A 13531-nucleotide genomic window follows, 5' to 3' on the forward strand; every position below is an offset into this window, starting at 1 on the left:
TTGTATGCTAAAATATGCTGCATTTTTCTGAGCAATTTTTACTGCAATACACTCAATGAGAGAATCAGTGGTATAAAATAAGTAAACATCACGGAGATGGTTAAACCTGCCTTCCTTTCTTTAAGGTTTGCCTTCCTAGCAGTGGCTCCAGAAGAGGGTCCACTCTCTCCTTCATGTTTTCAATCAGGACCACCTCACCAGCAGCCAAAGCCTGCTCAATAACATCCAGATACCTGTATGATAACAATTAACAGTCCAGGACAAGACAAGTCAGCCTCATTGCCTTCTTTATATTATTTCATATAAATAATCTTTGTCCAAACTAAAACCACTTCACCCTGTCTGGCCATACTGCAGCACCCTCAGGTTGGGCCCGTACAGATTTCGGATCCACTTGGTGGCCTGCTGCTGAGGATCCACGATCAGAGGCCAGCGCTGGCTGGCTATCAGGATGGCTGCATTTTCAACGGACAGCCGATCAGCTGGCAGGCCCTGGTTCTGCCAGCCTGCCACGGTGGCCTGGTCAGTCAGCGTAAGTACAGGGTCCAGACCGTCTGTCAGCGGGATAGGGGTCTGGATCGCGAGGTGTGAGGAGAGGAAGACAGACAGTGATGCTATTCAATTCAACGCTCCACTGGAGTGCAGACACAGTAGTACAGTAACAGGATTTTACAGTAGACAGCTCAGGAAGAAACAATGATCCAAAACACTCTTAACCTTGACAAGTGAAACAAGAGTTGGCAAAAGCCGACTGAAATTTAACATCAAATTTTTATTAAATAAAATATTCATGTGGCTAAGAATTACATAAATGCAAAACACTATATAAATCAAATAATGGACAGGCTGAGCAGGAATCATACTTGGAGTTCTCGGAGGAAAGGAATGAGTATGTCGTGAAGGAGTTGGCGACGGTACGGCTGTGTGAAGTATCCAGCGTAAGAGACGAAAGCAGCAGCCACAAGCACATCACCACACACGGTCTTCAGCTGAGACTCCAGCTCCAGCTGTCCCTCCGACCAACGCACGTTTTCTGCCTACAGTGAGAAAATGTCTGGGTGAATCTAACTTAAACCTGCCCAGGTGACTATGGCTCCAAAAACTATCATACACTTAAAGATCTATGATATCTATGAATGCCGTTGACGTTTAGGAAAGCTTAAGCCATTTGTTTGCAGAAGTCACTTGGTTTGGTATTTTGTACAGTAATGCAATGAAATTCAGATGTTGTAAGTGTGGCTTTTGTGTAAACAAACATTTTCTTTTTAATTTAATATTTTTATAACAATCAGATGTTTTACTTTATCGATTTTCATTACTCTTACACAGTAATTTTATTTTATAATCAACTATACAGTATATTATGTATTTTATATATTTATATTATATATTTTATTTTTCGAAAGTTTATATATATATATATATATATATATATACATATATTATATTTTGTATATTTAAATTTTATATTTTTGAACATGTATTACAACAATTTTATTTCAATATAAAAAAGGCAGTTTGACAAATAAAATCATGATGTATAAATACTTAACTTTTTTTGCATTACAGTAATGAGAATAAGAATTTTTTGAATGTCCATCATTACATTTCTAAATTTAATCATGAAAATAAAGTAATGTCACAATGTAAAATATCACCACCAGTCAGTAAAATATAATTTTTTATGAAAGAAATTAATACTTTTATTCTGCAAGAATGCATTAAATTGAGCAAAACTTAAAGGGGATGCCCATTTTCCACAAGTTGATATGATACATTAGAGTCTTAATGAAAAGTCTATACTTTGGCTAAAATTTCTCAATGGTAGTGTAAAACAACACCCTTTTAACCTGTCAAAAACAGCTCTGTTTACAGCAAGCCATTTTGGTACATTTCCCTTTAAATGCTAATAACCTCTGCTCACCCCACCCCTCTCTTCTGTGGGGTGACGCTCACTTCTCTGAGAGACTGTAAACTTTAGCTGCATTCATCGTGAAACTTGCTAACTAGCACATTATTAAGAAAGGCGATTTGCAATTCACTAAAGGGGTCATATGATGCGATTTAAATTTTTCCTTTCTCTTTGGAGTGTTACAAGCTCTTGGTGCATAAAGAAGATCTGTAAAGTTTGCAAAGACTAAAGTCTCAAATCCAAAGAGATATTCTTTATAAAAGTTAAGAGTCAACCACGCCTACCTAAAACAGCTCGTTCTAACACGCCCCCACATATCTACGTCACGATGTGGGAAGATTTGCATAACACCGCCCAAATGTTCACGCAAAGAAAGAAGGCGTAACTTTTATTCTTGCTGTAGTATTGTTGATGCCGCCATGTCGTGAAGACGCTGTGTGTTTTGTTGTGAAAGTGAAACTACTTTGTTTGGCCTTCCAAAAGAGGACGATATCCGCTTCGTCATGCCTAGAGCTGATCCGTGCTGGTCGCTGAGGAAATACATCAACTTCGACCTGTGGATCGCCGGATCGGCTTTCACTGTGGACGAAGCGGAGTCCAGCCCGGGGTTGTCACATGTGGTTGCTGCAAGCCCACCGGCCGTGCCACTCACTCTAGCCCCGCTGAGTGTGATGCTGGGTGTTTCGTTGTGAAAGCGATACTACTTTTTTTGGCCTTCCAAAAGAGGACACGACTAGAAATCAGTGGTTAAGTTGTATTTACAAAACTGTTCCAGAACAGTTCAACACAAATATTCAGATGTGTGCAGCACATTTTATGGAGGACTGTTTCCTGATCCTGGAAGAGTAGACGACAATGCTGGCTGGTCTGATTCACAGACTGTAAGTAAGTTTTTTATATTTAAAGGATTTGCCACTGATGATTCAAACGCGAGTTTTGAGCAGTGTAGAGTAGCGCTTGTTTGTCATTTCTCCGATCACAAATGCAGACATGGTTTTATGTTTACGCGGTGCGATGCAACGCGTAAAAAGACAGTATAAGTCATTATAATCCATAAATATGTCCCCACTGGATGCAACAAATGCCTCGTTTGTAATGGGTTTTCATGTTTTTGAATCGTCGCTCCGGCCTGACAGGGCATCACAGTATGGTAGGGGCATAACATTTCCGTCACACGCTTGAGGTATTCGGCCAATCACAACGCACTGGATAGCTGGCCAATCAGAGCACACCTCGCTTTTCAGACCGATGAGCTTTGTAAAAATCGACGCGTTTCAGAAAGGCGGGGCATAGAGGAGCAACAATAATGTACAGTATGTGGAAAATAATGTGTTTTTTGAACCTTAAACCGCATAAACACATTTTATTACACCAAATACACAAAATAATGTTCTTTTTAGCAACATCATATGACCCCTTTAAAAAACCTGTTGGTGAAGCTGGATCACGAATGATTCGCACGAACATAGACACATTTAGGTTGATCGGGGGGTGCATTCCCTTCAAAAACAAAATTAATCCACTGCGTCTTCAACGGCTCAGATGTCAGGAGTAAATGACGACTGCTATGTTCATTATTACATCCAACAACAAAACACCTCAATCGCTTACGAGACATTCATGTCTACACCTGCTCCGGCATCTAAACAATGGCGGACTGTTCACAGCTCACTCAGGGCGGGTCTTTGCTGAAATGCCAGTGTCAATTAACTATCGTGGGAGGGGCCTGCCAGTGTGACATCACACAGACAGGAATATGAAAACGGCTTGATTTTAGATAGGGGTTTGAATTTATCGAGATTTAAAAAAAAAAAAACACTGGGTGGATTTTTATCATTATAGGGTGGTTGTGTACACACACTGCCAAGGCACATTTCAGTTCAAACAACATGTAAAAGTGAATTTTGCATCCGATGACCCCTTTAAAGAACTTTCTATTCATAAAAGAAAAATTCTTCATATCACAGTTTCTACAAATATATTAGGCAACACAGTTGGGTATTTTGAGTAGTAATAATAGTAAAAAATGTTTATTGAGTACCAAATCAGATTTTTCAAAGATCACATGACACTGAAGATTGGAGTAATGGCTGCTTTAAATTCAACTTTGCTATCACATGAATAAACTATATTTAAAAATAGAAAACTGTAATAATATTTCACAATATTTGTGTTTTTACTGTATTTGTGATCAAATAAATGCAGCCTTGATGAGCATTAGAGACTTCAAAAACATAAAAAAAAACGTATCAACCCTAAGTTTTAAATGGTAGTGTACATTTGTATTCAAATACAACACAGTTATATTCAGACAAAACGACTGAGACAGAAAGAGAAGAAACACTTAAAGTGGAAATGAAGCAGTCAGTCAAGTTTACATTATTTAGTAAAGTGATTTCCACTTTGATTAAAAAATATATAACAAACATGATTAATGTAACCATTTTAAAGAAAAAAGGTTGTTTTGTTATAGCTTTTAGAGCAAGGGCGCCGCCATCTTGCAGTACCACCGCGTGTGACGTCACGGGGTTGGTTCGCTCCGATGGCCAGTGAAGTAATATAAGCATTTCTTTACATTTTGAACACACGCTTGTTTTGAAATGGAGGAAGATTACATTGAAAGCACTGTTAAGTCCATAATAAGTGCAATTGCCTATGCATTTGAGCCGATACGGCGATGGGACCGAGCAGTATTAGGGGTTGAAGAAACCGCACCAATAAAATATGCGGATTGGAAACAATACTCGTTTACGTGGATACTCCTCAAGACTGTCATTCCGACGTGCTTTGTGTGCATTTGCGGATGAAGACGTGACAGAAAGCTCAATTTGGTAGCCTGCTCGCGTGGTGTCCGAGCCGAGCTGTGGCTTTGTGTGTGTGTGCAGCACCGCCGGCGCGAACAGAAATGATCTATCACAACGCCTGAGTACCGCATTTAAATCTCTTTCAGAAAAGGTCTATCACAGCGTGTAAGTACCGCACTGAAATCTATTCCGTGCTGTCTCATGCTTGAATAGCTTAAACACTTTAATATTTAAATTGACAAGGCTTAAAACACATGAGAATGATAAACATTGAGGAAGCAGCACTCCGATTGTTCAGATAACGTTTGGTGATTAGTTAAACACTACGTCCTGTTAACAGCAGGAAAGCTAATTGTATTCGCAGGTGAACATAAAATATAATACATACAACTGGTGAACCAGTCAATGTAATGCATATGTCTTAATGGTCTGACATAACAATAAAATGCGACATGAATGATGAAGCGTCGTCTGGTTACATCACCTTGCGCCTGGCATTATGAAAACAATGTTTGGGATACCACGATCAAAACTTAGCATATAGACAGTTTGATGTTGAATATTCATCCAAATTATGGTGAAAACCAAATTATTTGTGCGTTAAAATAACATTTGTGTGTTCAAAATGTAAAGAAATGCTTATATTACTAAATAATGTTAACTTAACTGACTGCTTCACTTCCACTTTAAAGTTATGCCTTCAGACCCAGATATAAACCTCACTCTTAACCCATCCGCTGTCTCTCTCCTCCCAATTGATCACAAACACAGACAGAACATGAGCGATAATGTATACAGTCACAATTCACCTAAACTGGCTTTGAAAGTTTAGTTACATTTTCACTCAGCATCAATTTAGCACTCATTTAAGACTTCAATAATATCGCAGAGATGCTCCCCCAACGATAAATCTTGTCTGACATTGCCTTTGCAGGGGCCGAGCTTCTAGAACATGTCGCATAATAAATTCTCAGACAGTTAAAAATCACTATAATTTTAGCCTAATGCATTATGGATTGCTTGGAATATCACTCAGTCCTGGGTGAAGCGTTTTTAATTTCCAACAGCTGTTAAGGCTTTGAGGTAAGTTAATGATTACATATAGACGGCCTGATTTATTAGTCTAAACACTATTGCTTCCAGGTCAATGGCATGAAGACAAATCATTTGTCTTGATATTTTTAAAAGCCAAGCTGTCCCATTGTAGCCCTACTCATTTCTCTGAATAAGAAAGTCGAACATTTTAAATAAAAGCGCTAAAAGAAACATTACGCTATTATTATTTTTTGCATTAACGGCGGTAAAGATTTTAGATAATCTCACCGGGATATATATGACCAATGTCACGGGGACTGAAAAAGGGAAAACTATTTAATGTTTATTTTTTCAAGTTGGGCATGTGCTCACAAATCCAGCTCATCCCTCATAAACCAATTACCCTGATCGCCTCATTCAGGAAAACAGATAGCAGATGAATATATGCCCTTCTTGTTTCGTTGTCCCAAACTGGCCTACAGCCATCTAGCCCCTTGCCCAGATCAATGGTGCATTTGCCGTGGTGCGCCCCTTCCTTCCGAGCGCTCAATCTGAGCGTCTGGCCAAACATTTAAGCCATGGTCACCTCCCCTCCGAATCAAGCCAAACTCATGTTGAGATTAGGTCTGTTAGTGCACTTGCCTAAACCCAGACCCTCTCCTCTCACAGCCGCCCAGTACCTGCAGGCCTCCCACCAGCCGATTGGCCAGCTCAATGGTCTGGCTGGTGCGTGTCACTTCCTCCTGGCAGTGCAGTTTCTCAGCCGCCGCCCTCTCAAACTGAGCTGTTAGGCTTTGCAGGTGCCTGTCCAGATCCTGTCAGTACAAAGCCACTATGAGATAGTACTACTTTATATCTTAATATGGAATATTATTGAATGGTTATGGTGAACGGATGGACATTTTTTTTAATCGTGCTGTATAAAAATGTTTCACTTACTTCCAGTTTCTTTCTAACACTGAGTAGTTTTGCAGTAGCAGTTTCCAGTTCAGTATTGGCTTGTGCCAGAGCCAGACGCTTTGGTGCAACCTCACAATAAACCTGAAAAACACAACAAACATTCTCTTTCTTTACACATAAAACAAGAAGATGAATTCTTGAAATAAATGATTGTTTTGATTTTAAAGCTACAAACCTCTTTGACTTAAAGAAAGTTACAGCTTAATATTTTCAAAACATTTCACATGCATCTTTTAAGTAGGATGTAATATTTAGCTTTTTTATTTATTAATGTTGTTAAAGTTTAAAGGGGTCATATGATGCGATTTCAAGTTTTCCTTTCTCTTTGGAGTGTTACAAGCTGATTGTGCATAGATGAGATCCCTGAAGTTGCAAAGACTAAAGTCTCAAAACCAAAGAGATATTCTTTATCAAAGTTAAGACTCTGCCACGCCCCCCTAAAACGGCTCGTTCTAACACGCCCCCACATGTCTACCTCACTATGTGGAAATATTAGCATAATGAGCATCATATGACCCCTTTAAATTGGCGTTAATAAAATAAATGTAAATACAAATTTAAATACAATTTAAATTCCATTCAAATTTCAAATATAAACAAAAATCTAATTAAAATAAATAAATGAATATAAATTCTTGAAATAAATGTTTGTTTGTCATTTTAAAGCTGAAAACCACTTAAAGAAAGGTAGTGGTTAACATTTTCAAAATATGTCCCAAAGATATTTTTTTGATTATTTTTATAATTTTTTATTAGAAAGTTAGATTTTTCTTAAACATGTCATTTTAACAAATTTTAAAATGTTATAAAAATGTATTTATAAAACGGATAGTTCCGGTCCTTGATTCCGATTGGTTGAGCCACGTTCGAAGCTGTTGTAAATTACACTACAAACATGCACCTTTGTTTACTTCTGTGTGTTGCTTGGGAACCACTTTGTTGGAACCACAACTGTTTCTGAGGAACTACATTGTTTGGTGGAAGAATATTGTTTTTATTTATATCATTACACTTTATTTGCTCTGTTAAGCAACGGAATAACCGTTTTATAAAAACAATAACCCCCGTGAAGCCGTGGTTTACAGTGAATTTATAACAGCTAAGGGGGTTTTAGGCACTCTGCTTCACGTCGTGCCTAACAACGCCCCATAGTTGTTACAAATTCACTGTAAACCACGGCTTCTTGGGGCTTATTGCTTTAAGAATATATTATTAATTGAATTGAAATACCTCAAACCGCATTATATACGCATATATATGCATTATATTAATATTTCAAATACTTGTATGTGTTTTTGTCTCATTCGTCACATTCTCCCTCACCTCATAGTAGCGCACTATGTTGATGGCCCACGCACAGAGGCCAGCAGCTGCGTAGGACTTGGTCCGGACGTGATCGGGATGGAACTCTGGGTTTCTCAGGTGTTCCTGCTTCAGCACACTCAGACTGGACTCAGGGATGTGCTCTTTATCATAAGTAAGCAGGGCCTGCAGAAAGTCATCCACCTAAAGAACAACAGTGTTGTTATATCATATGTACATAAGCCTATGTTTGCCTTTATTGAAAATTTACAAAATATTGTAGAAGCATAAAATACACTACCATTCAAAAGTTTGGGGTCGGTAAGGTTTCTTTAATGGTTTTGAAAGAAATCTCTTATGCTCACCAAGGCTGCATTTAATTGATAAAAAATACAGTAAATAATACTGTGAACAATATTATATAACTATATATTGTGAAATATTATTAATATTAATAATATATTAATAGTTTTAAACGCCATTTTTTATTTTAATATATTTTAACATGTATTCCTTTTATCAGCAGTCATTACTCCAGTCTTCAGTGTCACATGATTCTTCAGAAATCATTTTAATGTGTAAATTTGGTGCTCAGGAAACATACTGTCATTAATATCAATGTTGAAAACAGCATTTTTTTCTAGGATTCTTTGATGAATAGAAAGTAAAAAAAAGCATTTATCTGAAAAATTATTTTATTATTTGGAAAGAAGTTACAGGAATTAATAATTGTATTCAGCAAGGACACATTAAATTTATCAAAAGTGACAATAAAGACATTTATAATGCTACAAAGGCTTAATATCTTATTACTTTTGCTGCTTAATATGACTGTTTTTGCAGTATTTTGGAGCAAATTAATGCAGCCTTTTTTTATATATATTTGTTAAGTATTCTTTTATGAATATATAAAGTTTCAAATAAAAGCATTTATTTTACAATATAAATATTTTTAACATTATAAACGTCTTTACTGTCAATTTTGATCCATTTAATGTGTCCTTGCTGAATAAATGTATTAATTAAAAAAAAAAAAATCTTCCTGACCCCAATATTTTGAACTGTAGAGTACATATTTCAGTGCATTTAGGAACAAAAATGGTTTACTAGTTTAGATAAAAAATTCTAATTTAGAGGAAACTAATATTATTAACTTATTATTAGACATTATTAGCTATGATGCTTTATTATGTACACGCAAAATTAAGTACATACGAAATTGCACACATTTTATTCATAGCAGCTTAACGTACAGTAAATGTTCAAATGCTGGACCTGGAACAACCCACGAAGTAATAAAGCACAATTATGACCTTTCGCGTACCTGGGTCATCACTACTTTAGGACTCAACTTGCAACCTCTGAATTTGCATCCCAATTCTTTATCCATCCGATATATCACACAACAAACTTTCAAAAGCCATCTCCTCCCCTTCATGCTGACCTCATAAATCAGCCTTTCCCTAATATCTCCATGTCTATCTCACGTGACATGTATTTAATATTCTCTTCCACACAAGTGCTTTCATAATGTAGTGTATTCATGACACTACACTGGGTTAGTGGGGTCTGCGGTTCAAGGGCTGCTTGTGGATTACACTAGAATGAGGCGTGTTGTTGTCATAGCAATGCCTTTACCTTGCCCATGAAGACTCTAGCGGCCTTCCACCCGCGGTCTCTTGGAATTCGCCCACATGGAGCCAGCAGCACCATCACAGCCGCGGTGACGTTAATCACAGCCTCGGGGGGATTCGGGAACGTCTTTAACTCTGTCAGATTTACCTACAAGAAACAAAGGAGAAAGAAAAAAGATCTTTCATGAACTGCTAATTGAGTAATTGTTACCCTTTCAACCATCAAGTTCAGGTGACACAAATATTTGAACAGGTTGGGCTGTGATTTATGGAGCACGGGACAAAATATTTCCCACAAATTTGTCTGACATTACTTTTTAAAATAGCAACATTTCCACTTTGAAACACAAAGGTACTTTTCCATTTCATTTTATTGAAATATATCTGCGATATTTACTTTTACTTTTAGTCATTTAGCAGACGCTTTTATCCAAAGCGACTTACAAATAAGAAAAAGTAATTAAAACTAAAAGCTAAAACTCTATACATATTATATATATATATATATATATATATACGTATATATATATATGTGTGTGTGTGTGTGTGTACACACACACACACATGAATCTCCACCCCGTCTCCTCCCGAAATAGCCATATATGGAGCTTACACCGCCTAGTTTTACTATGCATAACGTCATCTGCATATCATATGCATATTCCATCCATATGACACCATGTTTAACGCAGTTAAGGGTACAATACATTAAGAAAACAGGAGATATGGACTATCCACCGGTTTCACAGACAAGGCTTAAGCCTAGTCCTAGACTAAAATGTAAATCTGAGCTGTTTCAACTGAAAGAAACTTGCACTGACTGATCTTAAAACATGTCAGTGCCTTTGTTTTGTCTTAAGACGCACACCAGTAATGCTTTTTTCTAAGGCATGTTTATAAAAATTACTTCAATGTCCTAATTGAACTATGGCCTAATCCTGGCTTAGGCTAAGACCTGTCTATGAAACCAGGCCTAAAATGCTTTTTTGAGACATCACATTGCTATTCAGTGTCCTTGAAAATACATTTCAGAGAAAGTTTTCAGAGTTGTTCTCATTCTTTTCCACTGGCCAAATAGTATTTTAAATTGTTTTAAACAAATCAAATGTATGCAATTTTGCCTATAAGGTAAACACATATTTTAGAATAGTTTTTAATGGAAACAGATAGGCCTTATTTTTTTGCAGTGTAAATAACTGTCTGACTCACCGCGTCAATAACAAAACATTTTGAAAATAAAACGAGCATATCTTACAGTTTCCTTCAAATTCTATCTTTTAAATCCATTGGTGTTTGTCACAATATTGGGAAGAGCATGAAATGGGTTATCATTAGGCTACTGTCTGTGCGCGACACCTGTGAACAGAGGTTCGACTGTCATCGGACCTGTTCAAACCAGCCAATTGACTGTTTGATCAACGAGCGCATCCTTATGTCTGTCATTACCGTCTATGTTCCAAAGCTGTCAGATGAAGTCAAGTTCACATCAATAATCATCATTCGTGCAAAAATATTTTCTCAGAACCTGAGTTTAGCTATTTAGAACACAATTTAAAGGCGGAATTGTCAAGCGCCAAGCAATCCTCACTGTGATTAAAACATTAAAACACAGCATACCAAAGGAAATTGTTCGAAAGCAGCACATCCACTACAAATATTTATGTTTAAATTCATATAAAAAATGTTGTAATTTCTGGATAATGATTTCATGAAATTTCAGTGCTTAACTTCACTATTCAGTGTCATATTTAATCTAAATGTGTATGTCAAATGTAAAACAGACTTTAAAATCATTCAGTTTGCTTCGTTATTTCGCTCACTCCAGTAAGAGTGCGTACGCATGGTCTATAGTGCCCTACGGTGCGCACATATTTACTATAAATATGTGTAATAATATAAATATCCAATTTATTTTTTATGAATCCCGATATGTGCGTGGAAAATTGCGACGCACATTTCTAGGACCCTTTTGTGCGTAAATAATGTTTATACATGAGGCCCCAGATTTAATCATCATCCAGTCTGTCTGGAAAGACATGAAGAAACAGAACAAACTGAGACAGACTAAATCCAGAAGAACTGTGGCAACGTCTCCTAGATGCTTCAAGAAACCCACCTGTAAAGCTACAGTACTGTTAAAAGTGTTAGGCACTTGTGTAAAAATGCTGTAAAATGAGGATGCTGTCAAAAATAATAATATATAAATAGCTTTTCTTTATCAATGAACTTCTATAGCTAAATAAAATCAACATTTGGTGTGACCATCCTTTGTGGTTAAAGCAGTTTTTGCCCAAGGTGCACTTGCGCATAGTTTTACAGGTAGTTTTCTTGAAGCATCTTGGAGACGTTGCCACAGTTCTTCTGGATTTAGTCTGTCTCACGTTTATACGTTTATATATTCATATTCTTATATTTTATATTATATATAAATATAATTAATACATAAACATAACATATTTTTCTTAAATATATACATGCATGTGTTTGTATTACATATACACATAATAAATATACACAGTATAAACACATATATTATGTAAACAAAAACTTTTATTTTGGATGCGTTTAATCATGTGACAGCACTAATATATATAAATATATATATAATTATTTTCTTTAATTGTTATATTTTAAATATTTATAATAAATATTTTAAAATGACATTTGTGTGATGTCAAAATTTAATTTTCAGCAGCTATTACTCCAGTTTTCAGTGTCACACGATATGTGCTGCTTAATTTTGTAGAAACCATGCTACTTTTTTATTCTTTGATTAATAGAAAGTTCACAAGAATTTTCTTTGGAATGGAAATTATCTGTAACATTACAAATTAATTTACTGTCACTTTCAATCTATTTAATGCATCTTTGCTGAATAAAAGAAAAACTTTTGAACGGTAATATATGTATATATTTAAACAAATACTTTTCTCCCTAATTTTAAGGGGTTCTTTAGTACATTTTAAATATTACCTTGTTGAGAGTTTGCAGAGCAGCTGTAGCCGCCTCTAAAGCAGGTTCAGCTTTAGCCAGATCACGTTCACATTCTCTCAGTCTTCGTGACACCTCTGCTTGCATGGCAGCCACCTGCAGATGAATAAACACTCTCATATGTGATGGGGAAATATTAAAGCACCATGTTGAAATTCAGTAAAGATACATCTCAGATCTTCCAGCTGTTGCTCTTTGACTTTGGTTGCTCTACCTTTTGCTCCTCTAGGTCAGCATCCTTTCTCTTCTGGCTCAATCTTTCTGTCTGCAGGCCGATCCTGGCCATGAGAGCCTCAGTTGCCTGGTTCTTCAGTGTCAGCTCCACTTCCTGTGAGTTCAGCTTGACTGTCAGATCATCAACCTGATGTAAATATATAATGTTGACATTTAGTATATGATAACCTCTTATTAATTCATAATTACCTTCAATAATTCATGATTAAAACTGGCAACAGTTTTTGTTTCTACTCAACTATACAATACAATTCTATTTTATTTATTTCTTCATCTTTTTTTTTTTTGGAGATATTAATATAAGTATTATGCAAGGATGCATTCATTTGATTAAATGTAACAGTAAATTGTTATAATGTTTAAAAAGATGCTGTTGAATTAATTCAAGTTTACTGAAAAAATAAATAAAAAAAACAGCACAACGGTTTTCAACATTTATAATAATAAGAAATTATTCTTGAGCTCCAAATCAGCATATCAGAATAATTTCTAATGGATCATGTGACACTGAAGATTGGAGTAATGGCTACTGAAAATTCTAAATTCCTCTTTTTCATCAAAGAAATAAATTACATTTTAAAATGTATTAATCAATATTAAATATATTTAGTTTTTACTGCCCCCCTCCCCCCCCCCCCCCCCACCCCCCACCCCACCAC

The 13531-nt window shown here is 36.2% G+C and overlaps 1 protein-coding gene across 1 annotated transcript in view; it reads right to left on the bottom strand.

Annotated features, from left to right (window-relative positions):
- The window catches only part of LOC107596639 (dynein heavy chain 11, axonemal), an 83379-nt gene that overhangs the window by 16276 nt on the left and 53572 nt on the right, over positions 1 to 13531 (bottom strand). Inside the window, 9 exon segments of the mRNA XM_016287418.1 lie at positions 111 to 233; positions 338 to 573; positions 864 to 1037; positions 6432 to 6566; positions 6691 to 6792; positions 8035 to 8217; positions 9652 to 9795; positions 12621 to 12734; positions 12853 to 12999. Coding sequence (XP_016142904.1) covers positions 111 to 233; positions 338 to 573; positions 864 to 1037; positions 6432 to 6566; positions 6691 to 6792; positions 8035 to 8217; positions 9652 to 9795; positions 12621 to 12734; positions 12853 to 12999 — 1358 coding nt within the window.

Source organism: Sinocyclocheilus grahami, unplaced genomic scaffold, assembly GCF_001515645.1.
Source record: "Sinocyclocheilus grahami isolate Dianchi unplaced genomic scaffold, SAMN03320097.WGS_v1.1 scaffold222.1, whole genome shotgun sequence".
Classification (NCBI taxonomy): Eukaryota; Metazoa; Chordata; class Actinopteri; order Cypriniformes; family Cyprinidae; genus Sinocyclocheilus; species Sinocyclocheilus grahami.